General features: G+C 54.0%; 1 protein-coding gene across 12 annotated transcripts in view; it reads right to left on the bottom strand.

Annotated features, from left to right (window-relative positions):
* Positions 1-17338, bottom strand: part of PAQR5 (progestin and adipoQ receptor family member 5) — a 93074-nt gene that overhangs the window by 9324 nt on the left and 66412 nt on the right. For all 12 annotated transcript variants that reach the window (XM_073801185.1, XM_033851908.2, XM_073801188.1 and 9 more), the window contains 4 exons: positions 17059-17264; positions 12580-12706; positions 4220-4316; positions 2196-2337 (listed from right to left, as the gene is read on the bottom strand). In XM_073801185.1, coding sequence (XP_073657286.1) covers positions 2196-2337; positions 4220-4316; positions 12580-12706; positions 17059-17264 — 572 coding nt within the window. The remainder of the gene's footprint in view (positions 1-2195; positions 2338-4219; positions 4317-12579; positions 12707-17058; positions 17265-17338) is intronic.

The following is a 17338-nucleotide window of genomic DNA, read 5'->3' as shown; positions in this document are numbered from 1 at the left end:
TTAAGAGACAATTAAGTTAAAATGAGGTCACTAGCGTGGGACCCACTCTGATTGGTGTCCTTCTAAGAAGGGGAGATTAGGATGCAGACATGCACGTACACAGAGGAGAGACCATGTGAAGAGAAATGGAGATGGCCATGGGCAAGCCAAGGAGAGAGGACTTGGAAGAAACCAACCCTGCCGTCCCCTTGATCTCAGACTTCTAACCTCCAGAATTATGGGAAAATAAATTGCTGTTGTTTCAGCCACCCAGTCTGTGGTTCTTTGTTATGGCAGCCCTAGCTAATACGACACAAGAGTTAAAGATTCTCCTTCAGTTAAAAAAAAAAAAAAAGAATTCAGTGTTGTACCCCCAGGACTTAACCCAGAGTAAGTATTCAATAAATGTGTCCATAGAAGGAACCAGCCTGGCCATCTGCCCAACTGAACAAGAACAGAGTCAGGAATGAGGATGTAGGAGAGTTGAGTAGGTGGCCAATGAGTTCCTTAGGGCAGGGAGCTGCCAGCACTCCAGACTGCATCCCCCAGGGAGGAAGTGTGTCTGGAGGGGCCCCCCCTGCCTCACTCAAGCCATACTACTGGGCTGTATCCAATTTCCAAATCTGTGTGTGATGCAATGAGGTGGTTCCTTATCCAGCGAGAGCCGTGTACTCTAAGGACACGGGGCCAAGCAGAAGGAGGTGATCAGCTGTGCTCACCAACTGAGGCACAAACCTGTCTCTGTTAGGGCAGGAGATCAAAAGACAGAAGAGCCATGAGCACTGAACAGATGTGAAACGTGCCTGCAGCAGGAAGAGTGATTTCAACAATCCCTCCTGGCAGGCATAGGGAGGAACTTCCTGTGGGCGTTGGAGAGGGAGCCCAGCATCTGACTGACTGTTATTTAGGGACGGAGAACTTTCCAAACCCTTTGTTAAAGATCTGTTACTAACTGCCCGTCTGGCCAATTTCCCCCCATAGGAGTGTCTTTCTGCTCTAGGCCCAAGAGGACAGGATAGAGGTGAGTCAATAAAATGTTATCAAGAAGCCAGAGCTTGCAAAACAAGCCCCCCCCACCCAGACTTCGTACACTACCACCTCTGTTTCATCTGGCTGGAGCTGGGGCGGTGGACGTGCTGGGCAGGTTCCTTAGGCAGGTTCCAATCCCCTGGCCCTCTCATCTCCCTCCTTTTTTGAAATCTGCCCTCTAAGCATTTTGCTCATTGTAATCCCTTCTGGCAGGAGAGAAGAAGTAAAGGAGATGAAACTCTAATCAGAGCAAACAAAGAAAAATCTGGCCATGTGTCTTGGGCAGAAGATGGAAACCCATGGACAAAATGGGCTTGGGGAGAACCGAGGTTCCTGCCCGCCACCTGGGAGTGAGGATCTGAATCCCCATGGTATTGATAGCTTATCTAAGGAGCTCTCATCCCAGGACTCATCAGCCTCACCAGAAGTGGCCCAAGGGTCCCTCCTCCAGCCAGTCCCAGAGCCAGGGTGGAGGAGACACGTTCCGCAGTGCCACCCACTTCCCTAGACAGAGAGGAAGGAACCCTGCCAGCAGGTGTAAACCCCTGTGGTTCCAACACCTCCTCTCCACCACATGGCTTCTCTAACTTGAGTGAGCTCAGGCTGACCTGGAGAATCACACAGCTTCTGAGACACGGGATGTCTGGGGGCTGGGACCGAGAATCTGCATGTTCCCAGGTGATGCTGAGACTGCTGGTCCAGGGGCCATACCTGAGAACCACTGCTCTACCACAATTCCTGGCCCCATCGTACCCACCTGAATGAGACAAAGACACTTTCCTCTCCTCAACACAACCCCCTGCCAGCTGGTACTCTCAGAGCCAGCTGTACCCTGTCTTTCCTCTTCCTCTTTACGGCTGCCTTACATGTTCATTTAATAACAGGATTTCACATTCTAGGTAATAATGGGACTCTCCTGTCCCCATACCTGCTGGAAATGCTTTAGAATCCTAGATCCACCTCCTCTCCATCCTCCGCCATCCTCCCTGGTCGTCCACTGGCTATGTACATCCTGGCCTCTGTCACCTTACAATTCCACTAACCTTGGTCTGTGCCTGGAGAACTTCCTGAAGAATTGCTTCTCTCCCTGCCCTGGCCTCTCTTTGCAACTATGTGCACTGGTGTCAGGGATTGGGAACCCTCCCTGGACAGGAGGGCAAGGGGCATCGGGGCCACCAGGCACTCACCGATGTAGTCGAAGCGTCCAGGAGCCAGGCGCTCCGGCAGATGCGCGGAGTAGAGAAAAGAGGCCAGGAGGGTCACGGCCATGTGCTTCTGATGGTACAAGGTGGCTTCGTTCTGTGCACTCTCCCCAGGGAAGAGGAATAGCTGCAGGTATTTAAAGAAACGTCAGGTCTTAAAATAGATAACCAACAAGGACATACTATATAGCACAGGGAACTCAATATTCTATAATAACCTAAACGGGAAAAGAACTTGAAAAAGAATAGATACATGTATATGTCTCACTGAATCACTTTGTTGTATACCTGAAACTAACACAACATTGTTAATCAACTATATTCATTATAAAGTAAAAATTTTTAAAAAGAGAGAGAGGAAGGAAGGAAGGAAGGAAGGAACTTATGTCAGGTCTTGAGAGGAGGCCTGCAGACATCCCCACGCATATGTGTGGACTCTGTGGGCCAAGGCCGTTCCCTCTCCAGTTCTGTGGCAGGGACTGTGCGAGCAGGCTTCCTGTTCTGAGTGCGATCAACTGAGACCCAAGGCAACTGTAGTTTAATCCCCCGCATGCTCATGAGAGCCTTTGGATTATTTAATTCCAAAAAAAAAAGGAAAAGGAAAGAAAGAAAGGAAGGAAGAAAAGGAAAACAACAGAAGTGAAGACAAAAGTAAAGGAAAAGAAAAATCCAGTTAGATCTATCGCTACTTTTTTCCTGGGGCTAAAACGTAAGTATCATAAAAAATGGCCTATTCACACTTGAACTCACTTCTAACCAGCACATCCCCTGAATTGATGCTCCTAATTAAGGCTTTAAGGCCTTGGAAGGCCTTCTGAATCATCACAAACTATTAATTATGGACATCACCCTGGTGTGGAGTTCAGTACGGTTTTTGTACGATTGTTATAAATAGCGGCGGCAGCCACCACTACGGAGGGCACTAGGCCGGGCCTTTTACGTGCATCACTTCATCAGAGCCTCAACAATGACCACAAGGCAGACACTATTCCCCCCATTTTGCAGATGAGGCAACTGGGCTGGAGGGTGACTTGCAAACCACTAACAGTGAAGTCAGGCTGATTCCAGAACCTGCGTGCTCAGCCACATCGCCATTTAGGGTAAGCCCTCCCCTCCCCCGCTGCCCACTGGCTGGTGCAGTGCCAGGAGCACCCAGAGCTCATAATAGCAAGAACCTGTGCTGTATGCTTTGGTGGCCTTGTGGGACCGGCTTGTTCTTTGCACTGGTTTCCTGTGTGTGGTCTGTGTCCTCGAAGAAGGATTCAGGGAAATGGGCTGCATCCCCATCTCTGGGTCCCCCCCAGGCCCACACGAACTCAGCAGGAGCACACGCTCAGTGTCTCAGCTAATGAAGCCAGCTCGACCCCTCTCCTTTATCCCTGGGCCCTGCCATCCTGGCCTCAGGCAGCAGACCCTTACGCTGCCTCTGGGAGGGGAACTCCACCCACTGGGCCTGGGCTTGGCATTGCTGAGCCCATCAGTTCTGTTTATTTGATTATTCTCCTCTACCCCCTGTGAAGGACAGGATGTCAGCCTCATTTAAAGATGAGGAGGGCTTCCCTGGTGGCGCAGTGGTTAAGAATCCGCCTGCCAATGCAGGGGACACGGGTTCGAGCCCTGGTCCGGGAAGATCCCACATGCCGCGGAGCAACTCAGCCCGTGCGCCACAACTACTGAGCCTGCGTGCCACAACTACTGAAGCCCGGGCGACTAGAGCCCGTGCTCTGCAGCAAGAGAAGCCACTGCAAAGAGAAGCCCGCGTACTGCAATGAAGAGCAGCCCCCGCTCACCACAGCTAGAGAAAGCCCACACGCAGCAAGGAAGACCCAATGCAGCCAAAAATAAATAAATAAAATAAACTTATTAAAAAAAAAAAAAAGGAGCACCTGGGACTCTACTCTTGTGTGTCCCACTGTGACCAGGATGGCGCTCTGACCCCCAGAGCTCAGGACACAATTGATTCCCTGATGCTGCCAACAGGCAGAGAGGGGCTGGAGTCGGGCCCTTACCCTGGAGAAGATGGGAAGGGAGTCCCAGGTGTAGGGATAAGCGAAGGCCAGGACACGAAGCATCTTACAGAGCCTGGGCTTCTGGACCTCAAGAAACCTAAATCAGGGAAGGAAAGGGGGGAGAAATGAGAATGAAAAAAGAGTTTCAGTAAATAACACACACATGCACATTAAGAATAACCAAGGGTGAGTAACCCACGAAGGACAAGCATTTTTGCACAAGCTCCTCCTATGGCCAGCAGCTTCTCCCCCAGCGCTCTCCACTTCTCCCACCCTGATGGGAACGGCTCAGTCTCAGATGTGGAAAGAGCTCAGGGTGGGCGGGGAGGGGGCAACCATCTCCCAGCATCCTGAGAGGCTCCTGGGGCGAGCACCTCTGCGAAGGTCGAGATGCTTAATCAGTCAGAGGCACCAGCTGATTACCCTGCAGAAGCCCTGGGTACAATTAGGTGTTTAAGTACTTAAAGAGATTTCTGGAATACTTAATACCACACACAGAGATACTGGGCTGGGGAAACTGAATAAGCATGGTCCTTCCTTCTCTCTTTCATCATCACCCCCCACCTGCCTCCGGTTCCAAGACAGATGAAGCCAGCATTAAAATGAGTGGTGCTGACTGTGGCAAAGACAGGCAGCTCCTCTTGGATGGAACACGATGGGGCCTCAGCTGGCTTGGGCCCAGCCTGAGGAGGGGGCAGCAGCTGAGGGTGTGCGGAGCCAGGCAGCACAGATGGCAGGCTGGATACTGGAAGGGGAGGGGTAAAGAGAGGCTCCACATGAAACCACAGCCCTGAACTGGGGCTCGGGCGAGGGAGAGCTCACACGCCCAGGCTGGGCCGGGAGGCAGGGCTGGTACCCACTTTAGCAGCACAGCGTACTGTGGGGGATGGATCCTCCCTTGGTGCCCACAGGTCTGCGAGGCCAGAGGACCCCCAAAGGTGGTGTGCACAGCCTGGGCGCCGAGGCTCGTGGCTGTTCTAGTGCAGCCCGTAAGATGAGGGAGGCGCTGGGGCCATCTCAGCCCCCTGTCGACAGTTCTGCCCCTCATCGCACTCTCCAGCGGGGATGGAGTCTATGTCCCACCACTGCTCTTCACCTCTGCTCCCCAGATACCCCGTCCCAGCCCACTGGCCTGCCCCTTCTCCACCAAACATAGACTGCTGCCCCTGCAGCCCAGGCCCATCTCCCCCTCCAGGTTATTCACGTCCCCTACGAGCCAGTGCAGTCACGTGACTACAAGCCCCACTGTGTCCACATCCTCTGGTGTGGAAAATGGCAGAGACACCCACATCTGCCTCCTGAGTGGTCGGGGAACTCTCCTCGAGGGCAGAGCTGGGTCTGCTCAGCTCTCCATCCCCAGCGTCCAGCTCAGAATCATGTCTGAGGACATGACATCGCCAGGCTGCTGTGTGCCGTCCAGCTCTCAGGGCAGCCCAGCCTGGGGATCCCTGTTCTGGGTAAGAGGCGGCCACCGTGGACCCCGAGAAGCCCCATAACCTCCAGAGATCAGCTCCAACTTTGCTCCAGCCCATGGGCATGTCCCTCCTTCTTTCCTGACCCTGTGGACACTGGGCAGAGATGGAAGAGAAGTTCAAGAAGGAGGGGGAGAAATAAGGGACCTCAATTCACCGTCCCCCAGAACAGAACCCCAGCCTTGGAAGGAACCACAAACCCCGGGATTGGTGAGGCTGCACAGGGTCACAATCTGGCAGACACCCTGAGTCTGATCCTATCCCCGCCCTCTGTGACCATGTCATCCAGCAGGTGATGTAACCCTTGTGTGCCCCAAATCCTCATGTGTAACATAGGGACAACAACAGAATCCCTGCAAGGGATTGTTGCAAGGGTTTGATAAAATGATGCCCGCAAAGAGCTTACAGCTGTGAACAACACAGAGTGACACTCACGAAATGGCAGCTTTTAAAAAGAACGCGTGTTGTAGGAGCCATCCTGTCCCCATCCTGTAGCTACGTCGTACCAGAAAATAGGAACAGGAGGGACCAGATGAGTTCTGCGTGATTTGCCTAAAATCACAGGAGCTAATAAGAGGCAAAGCTAGGATTTACAGCCAGGGCCATCTGGCTGGCTTCCCACCTTCTCCCCTCATGCAGGGAGAGCAGGCATCTAACCACTACCCAGCCTCTGTCCTTACCTTACAGACACCCCTCTGCCCCAGGAGGCAATCGGAACACACTCCCGCTGCCCCAGGAACCAGGGCCCATCTCGATGGCCTTCTCAGTCCACGCTGGCAGACCCTGTCCAACCACGGCAAGCCCACTCCCTCCCTCCCCATGCACTGCCACCGCCTATCACCTCTGGGTGCAAAGAGACTCGCTATTAAAGCACGCTCTTTCTGCGGCCACTTACACAGGAAGAAGGCTGGCTCTGGCTGACGAGGGCCATCCCCCAAACCATGGATTTCCTGCAACTTGAGACATTTCGCCCGGCCTGATAAAGTACTTCCCCAAGGGCAAACGAACCAGCCTCTCCAGCTGCAAAGCCGAGTCTACAGAGGGAAAAAGGAGAAAAAGCGGAACAGACGAGAGACAGCAACAAAGAATAAGAGGCAGAAGGGCCAGCAGCCACAGAGGCGGAGTGTGTGTGTGGGGGGGCGGGGGGCGGCTCCCACTACCAAGGTGCAATTCCAAATCAGGCCACAGGGTGTCGCCACAGCATCCTCCAAAGCACCCCACACCACAAAGTCTCCAAAGCCTCGCCTGGTAAGGCAATCCCTGCACCCCAGAGCTGGGAGTCAGGGAGCCAGGCCTCCTCTGCCTAGAACCAGGTGGGCAGGAAACACTGGATTTGGGGAGAAGCCTCCAGCAAGAGAGGGTTGATACAATACCAGTCTATTCTGAAACCTGATAAATTCTTGTTGCAACAAAGCTGGAAAGATTTGCAGGTGAATTCTGGAACTCGTGCTTGAAAGAAGTGGGCCTTTGGAAACATCATACTGTTGCGGAGGTGTGTCTGTATGTGTGTTGGGGGCGGGTGTTACGGTAGTTTGGTTGTTGTGTGGGTGACATAGCAGGAATGTGGACATTTCCACGTGCTGGCCCCTGGCCCCAGCAGCACCCTGTCATCGGACTGAGCCCTCTGGCCTCCAGATGTATCTGAGAACCACTGTCTGCTAAGCCTCCTGTCTCCAGCTCTGACCTCCAAACCCCCTTCCGGGCCTGCCCCATGCCTCTCTGAGCTGCCACGACAGCACTGCCACAGCAAGGCTCTCCCAGCACAGCTCACTAACCACCAAGGGTGAAAATTCATCTCTCCCTCACAGCACCGACCACAAGGCATTTCACTGAGCAAGTATGTGTCCAACGGTTGGATGCTTTGAATGGATGAACAGAAAAGTGCGTACAGTGACTCGTGGTGAACAGCAAACACTGTGTAACTAACATTCCTGAGAGAGTGGTGGTGCCTTCCTGGGCTTTCGGGCTGTCGGCGGGTATGAGCAGGCAGGGTCTCTGTCACCCTCACCTGGCTCCGAGAGCCACAGAGAGGTCACCCGTTCTGTCATTGCCCCCTTCGAATGCTGCAGAACAAGAAAGCGGTTTTCTGGAACGTGTTCCTTTGAACTGAATTCCATGATAAGGATCGAGAGACCAGTTGGGGGAGTCCCCGTCTCCCTGGGTGGACTTTACCTAATGGACATGTATCGTAAGGGAATGAACGCCAGTAGGACCATGCTACTCTGGGAAGCATGTGGATAACTAAAGCATGACTCCTGAGCTCCACGGTCTGCTGCTCAGGGAAGGAGGTGGTTCTCAGCCACTCCCGGCCATACCACGGACGGATAGAGCGGGAGAGGGGAGGCAGACGTGGGCTTGGGGGATAGGGAAGAAGGCAAGGAGAGAAAGCTTGGAAAAGGCGCTGAAGCGGGCATCATAGAATGCCCACACCACAAGGAACCCAGGGGACATCTTCTTAGATGCCCCCTGTTTAAAGGCCGTGATTGGCCAGAGGCAGCACAGCAAGTCTGTGAAATCGGGACCCCAGACGGCCCTCGCCCTCCTCCACCTGCTTCTCTTGAAGTTAATCAGGGCCAGAGCCTCTCCGCACACACGAGTCCCCTTCCTCACTCCTCAGACACTGAAGACAAAGACAGAGAATGAAAACAAAGGGGACGGGCCTTGTAAGAGCAGGGATCCACGGACACACGGAAAGGAGAGCAGACAAGATGCGAAGGAGGCCGGACGGGCCCACGGAGGGACATCCCACTCTATCCTTCACTCTCAGCATGTGGCGTTTGCCCCTCGCTCCCTTTCTGTCCCCCAAGCTCCCACTTAAGCCCCGCAGGGCACGGGCGCTGAGCCCACAGAATTGTCTTCCTAGGAAGTTGACTGTCCTTCACGAGGACAGGGCCAGTCCTCTGTAGGACACACGAGGTGCTTCCATTTCCCCCGCCTCTCTCTAGCCCCCCTCTAGCTTCTCTCCCCGCTTCCAGCCCCACAGGCTCTGGCAACTCTGAAGGTCCTTGTTGCCTCCCAATGCCATCCCATCCTCTCCAGGCCCTCGCCCTTGTCCAGGCTGTTGGCTCTGTCCAAAAGGCCCTTCCCTCCTCTCCAGCTAAAGTGTTCGACCTTCCTCAACACTCATTCCTAAGGCCACTTCACAGAAGCCTGGGAATCCAAGCATTTTGTATTATCATTATTTGCTTACGTTATACCCTGTAATGCTACACACTGAAAGCCTTTTCCTCTGGCCTTTAAAGGAAATGATGACTCCATCTGGACTTTTTGAGGGTCTGCAGTCTGCTTCTCATACTGCATGGGGCACTCTCTGAGGACGAGGACTGAGCCTCACTCATCCCTGTCTTCCCAGGTCTTAACATGACACTTGGAGCATGGCAGGCATTTAAGGAATGTTGAGTGGTTGGTTGGATGCATTGATGGAAGGATGGGTGGTTGGGTGGGTAGATCAATGCATGAATGGGTGGGTGGATAGATGGATGGATGGATGGATGGGTGGATGGGTGGATAAACTGAATAAGTGGATGGGTGGATGGATAGATGGCTGGGTAGATGGATGGATGGGTGGGTAGCTGGATGGAAGGGTGAATGGACGGATGATGAACGGGTGGATGGATGAATGGGTGGGTGGGTAGATGGATGGATGGGTGGGAAGATGGATAGGTAGGTAGATGGATGGATAGATGGATGGATGAAACAGCCACAGATGTGCCCCATAAACAGAAATAATCCATTTCATTGACAAGGGAGAAGCCCCAAATGGACATTCAAGAGATTCCTGGCCAACCTGCCCTGCCAAACAAGTTTGTCTAAAGGTGCCAGGCATGTCACATCCAAAAGACCCATTCAGGGACTTCCCCGGTGGCACAGTGGTTAAGAATCCGCCTGCCAATGCAGGGGACACGGGTTTGAGCCCTGGTCCGGGAAGATCCCACATGCCGCGGAGCAACTAAGCCCGTGCGTCACAACTACTGAGCCTGCGCTCTAGAGCCCGCGAGCCACAACTACTGAGCCTGCACACCACAACTACTGAAGCCCACACTCTCTAGGGCCCGCATGCTGTAGCTACTGAACCCACGAGCCACAACTACTGAAGCCCGCGCGCCTAGAGCCCGAGCTCCGCAACAAGAGAAGCCACCGCAATGAGAAGCCCGCGCACTGCAACAAAGAGTAGCCCCCGCTCGCCACAACTAGAGAAAGCCCGTGCGCAGCAACGAAGATTCAACGCAGCCAAAATTAATAAATTAAAAAGAAACCAAAAAAGACCCATTCATGGTACCCGAACAATCAGGGAGGACTCCTGGCTAGAAGAAAACAATATACCCTCATGGCTTATAGGTGATTCAGGAAGATTAAAAAAAAAAAAGTTCCAAGAATTGGCATTGGGAGTTCATGGGAAAGCAGTCCTGGATCATGAATGGCGGGACTGTTTCTTCCACCCACGAAGCCTACCTGCCCCACCCGTCCGCAGTGCTCACCTCCCTGTGATCCTAAGTTCGCAACAGCAGAGCCACACAGCCCTGCAGAAGCTAAGCAGGCAGGACAGTGGCTCGTCCAAGGACCTGATCCAGGTGTGTCTTTGGCCCAGGCCTGTCGGTGAGCCCTCACATCCAGACACTGTGCCTCCAGGCCACGCTTCATCTCTCTTGGGCTGTTTTTAGCATCAGTGTTACTTTTCTATGTATGTTACGCCTTGTCTCACCCGAGGCAGGGACCCGATCTCCTCCTCTCCCCCACCCGTGGCAGCCCTCACAGCTCTGCCCTGGCACAGAGGTTGCGCTTCAGAAAGAGCTTTTAATCGCCAGAGCCCTTGAGGAATTGGGGGAGAAGGAAATAATAACTCCATGATGTCTGATTCAGTTTTCTACCCTCTGGGCAGACCCTATCTCCTCACAGCTGGAGGGGCGCTCTGATTTCCAGGAAGAGGGAAGGGGGAGCTTCCCCCCTCTCCCACCCCAGGGACGAAGCAACACAAAGCCCAGTCTTGAGACTGAGCCTGGAAATGAGACTCACCCCCATGGCAAGCAGCTCTGTGCTTCCCACCACCTGCCTCAGGACAGGTAAGTGGAAGGCAAGTTGGGACAAGCATCTCCGATGCTGTTTAAGGCTCTATCCTTTGGTTTTTAAAGAAAACCAACCTGTCAGGTTTGGGGAACTTGCCTACCTCTGGATCCCACAAAACCAAAGTGTCACCCAGAGAAAGCTGGAGCCAAAATCATTGCGGGGAAGTTGCAGAAGCATACCTCTCCCTCCCTGTTTTCTCCTGGGGAGGGAAGAGGTGGCGGCTGCCAGGAATACGAATTCTATGAGGCCAGCAGCAGTCTATTCGGAAGACTCAGACTGGCTCAGTGGAGTCACGGGTAGGGGGACAGATGGCCAGGGGTGACCGCCAGCCTTCCTTGGCGCTCTCCCTAACCCACCATGAAAGGCCCCCAGCTCCCAGCACCATCTACACAGGGATGTTACCCCAACACCACCATTCCAGAGGTTTCCCAAGTAATTTTGGGTAGTTCAGTTTCATACCAAGTGCTGAATAAACTAGAGTAGTTATCCTAAAAAATGCCTCTTGTACTCATACTCCAATGAGCTGCCTTGAGTGGAAGGAAAAAAATAGAAGGAATAAGAGCCAGTGAGCTGGGCATGACTCATGGCCACCGGTCTTCCCCTGGGGACGTGTTGGACATTTGAATATCATCTATCACCCACCACACAGACAGGCATATCTTGTTTTACTGCACTTTGCTTTATTGTGGTTTTTGCAAATTGAAGGTTTGTGGCAACACTGTGTTGTCAGATGATAGCATTTTTAGCAATAAAGTTTTTTATTTTTTTTGTTTTTTTGTGGTACACGGGCCTCTCACTGTTGTGGCCTCTCCCGTTGCGGAGCACGGGCTCCGGACGCGCAGGCTCAGCAGCCATGGCTCACGGGCCCAGCCGCTCCGCGGCATGTGGGATCTTCCCGGACCGGGGCACGAACCCGTGTCCCCTGCATCGGCAGGCGGACTCTCAACCACTGCGCCACCAGGGAAGCCCAATAAGGTATTTTTTAATAAAGGTGTGCACATTGTTTCTTTAGACATAATGCTATTGCACACGTAATAGGCTGTAGTGTAAATATAACTTTTATATGCACTGGGAAACCAAAAAGTTTGTGTGACTTGCCTTATTGTGATGTTGGCTTTACTGCGGTTGTCTGGAACTGAACCTGCAGTATCTCCGAGGTGTGCCTCTATCAAGAAGCCGGCCCCCTCTGTCCCTATTAGCAGATGGCCCACTTATGGGGCACCTCCTATGGGCCAGGCTTGTGTTAGGTGTTCTGGATACATTACCTATAATCCTTACATCCGTCTCACAAGGTAGCTGTGTTGACCCCACTTTTTTTTTTTTTTTTTTTTTTTTTGGCCACTCCACGCAGCTTGCAGGATCTTAGTTCCCCAACCAGGGATTGACCCTGGGCCACAGCAGTGAAAACACCAAGTCCTAACCACTGGACCGCCAGGGAACTCCCTTGACCCCATTTGATAGATGAGCAAACTGAGGTTCAAGGGGGGTAAGTGACTTGTTCAGCAACAGGACAAGCTACATAACTTGTAGAGCCCAGGGCAGAAGGAACGTAGGGAGACCCCCTTGTTCAAAACTCATTAAGTGTTTCAAAACAACAACAGCAGGGAATTAAACCAAGTGTGGAGCCTTGTCGATCACAGGGCCCTGAGCGCCTGCACAGGCGTGTGCCTGTGAAGCTGGTCCTGCCCGGCCACTGGAAGTCCATCTGGAACTGAGTCCCAGGTTCCCAAGCATCTTTTCCACTGTCCCCTCCAACAGTCCAGGGAGCTGCGTGCTCTGTGCCGCCCCCAACCCCATCCCACCTGAGACAGAGCAGCCGGGTACCTGGAATAGCAGGAGAGGCCGGTGCTAATGATGGTGTTCAGCACAGCCAGGGCCACGTAGTAGTCATGGAAGACGGTGTTCACCAGTGCGTCCGGGAACACATAGGCAGAGTAGGCAATGGCCGAGCCTGGGAAGAAAAACCAGCCTTGGGCAATAAGCCAGGACTCAGCACTGTCCGGACTCCTTGGGAAGACCAACCCCCCCCACATCTGGCTGAGTCCCCCATCATCCCCACAGACCATGAGCAGTCCTGCCGCTCCCCCCTTGCTTATGCCATCACGCATCACCCCCCCAGCATGAGAATGTTCTGTGAGCCCAGCACTGCTCCAAGGGCTTGACATGCATTAACTCACATAAACTTTACAACCCCCCTCTGACGTCAATCCTGCACTTATCCTCATTTTACAGATGAGGAAATGGAGGCACAGAGAGGTTTAGTAAGCCTCCCAGGGGCACACAGCTAGAAAGCAGCAAAGCCAAGCTTCAAACGCAGGCAGTTCAGCAACAGTCCCTGCTTTTAACTATGGTCCACGGTGACACCCCAGTGTGCTCAGCTTTGCTCTGAGTGTGCACATCTCACCTGCCTGATGATATGGGTGTCCCCTGTGGAACGATCAAGCCTGCAGGGGAGGGGAGGGTGGGATGAGGGAGGGCCCTTGCCGAGGCGAGGTGTGTCATATCAGCGGGCTGGGGACTGGCCAGCTGAGAGGCTGGGCGTGAGATGCTAGCCTCAGCATTTTGTTTCGTTTTAGGTTTTGGAGTCTGTGAGAGAAGGGTTACTGAAGGACCTTTTAGAGACCTGTCTGCTGCAGCTTTTGTTTGAAAGAACAGGGGAGATCACTGTCCTTTTCAAAGGGGACGGATGTGTCCAGGAGCCTGGACCAGATGGCCTCTCCAGACACCCTCACCTGCTGAGGTCCCTTTTGAGAGAGGCAGCTGCAGGCCTGTCAGCCCAGAGCCTAAGATCAGGCCTAAGGACACCTGTTATCCAAAAACAAAGAACCCTGGAATGCTAGTTCAAGGCTGACCTCAACCTCAGGCCATGCAGGTTCAACCTCTGCCTTTGATCCCATGTGACTGGTGAAATCCAGTGAAGCCCAGGGATGTGTCCAGGGTCATACAGGCAGAAAGGGCCAAGAATCACTACTCCTGGTACAATGCTCCCCACTCCTGCAGGCTACCTGTGAGATTTCAGCTGGAACTGCCTCCAGGGGGACAGATTCTTGCCTCAGCCTGATACCATGGGGAAGCTCCCATGGGGACCGGGATGCATCTGCTCTGGGGATATTGGCTGGGGCCAAGCTCCACGGGTGATATAAGAGCGAAGGAGACTCAGTCCCTGCCGAAAAGCGCAGTGGAAAGGGAAACTGGTGAGTGCCTCCAGGCGGGTTCCAGGGTGAGGTGGATGTCCAGGATGGGCACGCATGCAGTCAAGCGGCTGACCTTGGAAGCATCCTTGGAAGATGGGAGGATTCTTACGGGTGACTGAGGGCAGGGACGGCTTTCCAGGGAGCAGGACCAGGAGACACCTTGGGATGCCAGACTGAGGAAAGTGAACGTCCCCTTTCAGGCAATAGGGGGCCCACCGAACGTTTTTGAGCAGGGGATTAAGATGGTCAAAGCCTAGTGCAAGCGGCGGGAGGTCCAAGAGGGAGAGGAACAGCTGGACATCGGGGAGGAAGCTGAGCAAACGCCACCCTCCAGGGATTGAGGGTTTCCACGGGGTCGGGGAGGAGGAGAGATGGCTGCAGACCAGGGAGTCCCAGGTGGATCCCACAGGCTCTCTCAACTGACCAGACCTTCCTTCCAGGTTTACTGAACACCCCCATGTCTGGCTCTGGGCTACGGACTGGAAAGCCAGATGTGAAAGACGCATGGCTGTCCTCAGGGAGTTGTTCCCAGTGCGGAGCAGAAATGAAGGAATCAGACAGAGCTCCACGGAGGTGGATCCAGGCCCGGGGACTTGGAGGAAGCCACAGGCAGGGGCCCTGAGGCTCCCAGGCCCCGGCTCTGTCATTTACAAGCTGCGTGACCCGGGTAACTTCCCTTTAGCGTTCTCACCTGTAGCATGGGTATAATGATGGTCCCCACCTCAGGGACCTGCTGTCAGGGTTAACTAGGTAATCGTGGTAACTGCTACCTTCTGTTGCTTACGAAGTGTCAGGCACTGTCGGACACACTTCACTTACAAAAGCCATTTAATCTTTATAACACTCCCATGAGGAACATACTATGCCAACTGTATCTTGCCTAAGAGCATATAAGTATTGGGGGGGGTGCAGTTAGGCCGCTAAGCCCCGCGTTAGGCCACCCCTTCGTGATGTGGGATGTGGGTCGGGTGCTCGGCACGGAGCCTGCCGTGATGCCTCTGAAACGCTTGCCCTTATCATAACTGAGTCTGGGGCAGGCGATCGAGGGCGATGGAAGCTGCCGGGTTAAGGAGTTTGGACTTCATCCCAGGTAACCGGGAACCTGGAAAAGTTTAAGTGGGAGGAGTGCCATGGTCAGAAGGCCTGGAGGAAAGCCCGCAGGGCAGCTGGGTGAAGCCCAGGGGAGAGGCGTGAGGGACTGAGTCAAGCCGACAGGGGCACGGCCGATTTGAAAAGTATGTAGGAGAAACTCAACTGAGTTTGCCAACCGATTAGACAGGATGGTGAAGCGGGGTGGGTGGCGAGTGAGAGGCAGGGGGAACTTGATCATTCACAGATTTCTGACTCGAAGGGGAGTACATGCAAGGGCGGGGGCGGGGAGGATGTAGACAGTCTCTGTTCCAGGACTGGATGCGGTGTGGAGCTTGGGTGAGCAGTTTACTAGAGATGGGGTTTGGGAGTTTCCCCCAGAGGTGTTGGGGGATGGTGTGGGAGCAGAGGAGATCTCCCAGGGAGCCTGACCATGGAAGAGCAGAGGCCCCAGAATGGACTCCCAGCTTGTGCACCCATGGGGGGACGGAGGAAGGGGAACTGGCCAAGCAGGATGAGCGTGCGAATGGGTGGGAGGAAAACTAGGAGGGAGTGATGCAACAGGGGCCAGAGGAAGCGGGGGAGGTTTGAGGAGCACGGGGGTGCCCCTGCGTCAAAGGCTGGAGAGAGAGCCCACGGGGCCTGCGTGGATCCTGTGAGGCAGGAGGAGGCTGGGGCCTCGGCAACCAGAGTTTTAGTGAACAGTGGGGACTGGGCAGCAGAGCACTGAGGACCGGTGAGCAGGTAGAGACTCGTGTGTGTGTGTGTGCGTGTGTGTCTGTGTTTGTCTATGTATGTGTGTTGGTGTGTATGTATGCACGTGTGTGTTACTAGTGAAGAGAGAGGGAGAGGGGCGGGAGAACAGGCTGGAGGTAGGTTCCTCACACACCCTCTTGGGCAAAGGGAAGACGGTGACTTTGCTTTCACACCTGGAGCAGGACCAGGTGGGAGGAAGCGGCTAGAGCTGGGATGCCCACAACTGGGGGAGAGGAGAGGAGACAGGAGGAGAGGGTGTCAACCCACCACCTCCCCTCACTCTATCCCTGCAGCTCTAACCCCTACAAGCCTCCAGACCGATGGGGTCTGTGACCACCCCCTTCTCTGGGGGGCACAACAGAGACCGGCACTGATGAGTGGAGTTGGTTCACCCTGGCCTGTGACAGCAAATTGTTAGTGTCAGAGAACTCGCAAGCCAGTTGTTAAACACAGCCATCATTAAAAATTGAATGACAGGGCTTCCCTGATGGCGCAGCGCTTGAGAACCCGCCTGCCAATGCAGGGGACACGGGTTCGAGCCCTGGTCCGGGAAGATCCCACACGCCGCAGAGCAACTAAGCCCGTGCGCCACAACTACTGAGCCTGCGCTCTAGAGCCCACGGGCCACAACTACTGAGCCCGCGTGCCACAACTACTGAAGCCCGCACGCCTGGAGCGCGTGCTCCGCTACAAAAGAAGCCACTGCAATGAGAAGCCTGTGCACCACAACGAAGAGTAACCCCCGCTCACCGCAAGTAGAGAAAGCCTGCACACAGCAAGGAAGACCTGACGCAGCCAATACATACATACATACATAAAATTTATAAAAAAAAAAATTGAATGACATAAACTTACAATGCTATCCATCATATTAACAAGAGTAACAACTGTTCAGTCAATGCACCCGCTGTATCTGTACAGAGGAACTGCTACGTAATGGGGACCTACCATGCATCTCTCCCCAGCCCTGTGCTCAGTGATGTCGGCTTGAAGCCGGCCGTGGCAGGAGTATTTACACCACAGCAAACCTGCCAACACCACGGACCGGGACTTTTGTCCACAGAGAGCCAGTTGTTAAATATTTGCCAGAAGGCCTTTGGACAAGTTTCTTATAAAACACTCATCAGTCACCCGGGCAGGGGCACTGGCATTGCGGTGACTCTTCCGGAAGCCCACCAGAGCCTCACGGTGACCCCAGCTCCCAGGGGAAGATGCAGGGGGTTCAGTCCCAGGGAGGAGGAGACAAGGGCAGGGCCTGACGTACCCAGGCTGAAGAGGTTGACGGCGCCGTAGTCCAGGAAGTAGCAGATGTGCCGGGCGTTCCTGGACATGGAGCTGAAGGTGTGTGCACAGCTGGATGCGAGGGGGTACACACAGCTGGCGCCCATGTACACGAGCAGAGGCCAGGAGTAGCTGTCATTCAGGACGTCCGTCACACGCAGGGTGCCCACAAACCTCCACATGAAGAACCTGGAACACAGGGGGACACCCTCAACCTCCGAGACAGGGGCCCTTCATACAGTCCTCAGCCGACCTAAGCTGCC

Source organism: Tursiops truncatus, chromosome 2 (assembly GCF_011762595.2).
Source record: "Tursiops truncatus isolate mTurTru1 chromosome 2, mTurTru1.mat.Y, whole genome shotgun sequence".
Taxonomy (NCBI): domain Eukaryota; kingdom Metazoa; phylum Chordata; class Mammalia; order Artiodactyla; family Delphinidae; genus Tursiops; species Tursiops truncatus.
Note: the sequence above shows the minus strand (reverse complement) of the source record. Positions and strands in the feature narration are given on the sequence as shown.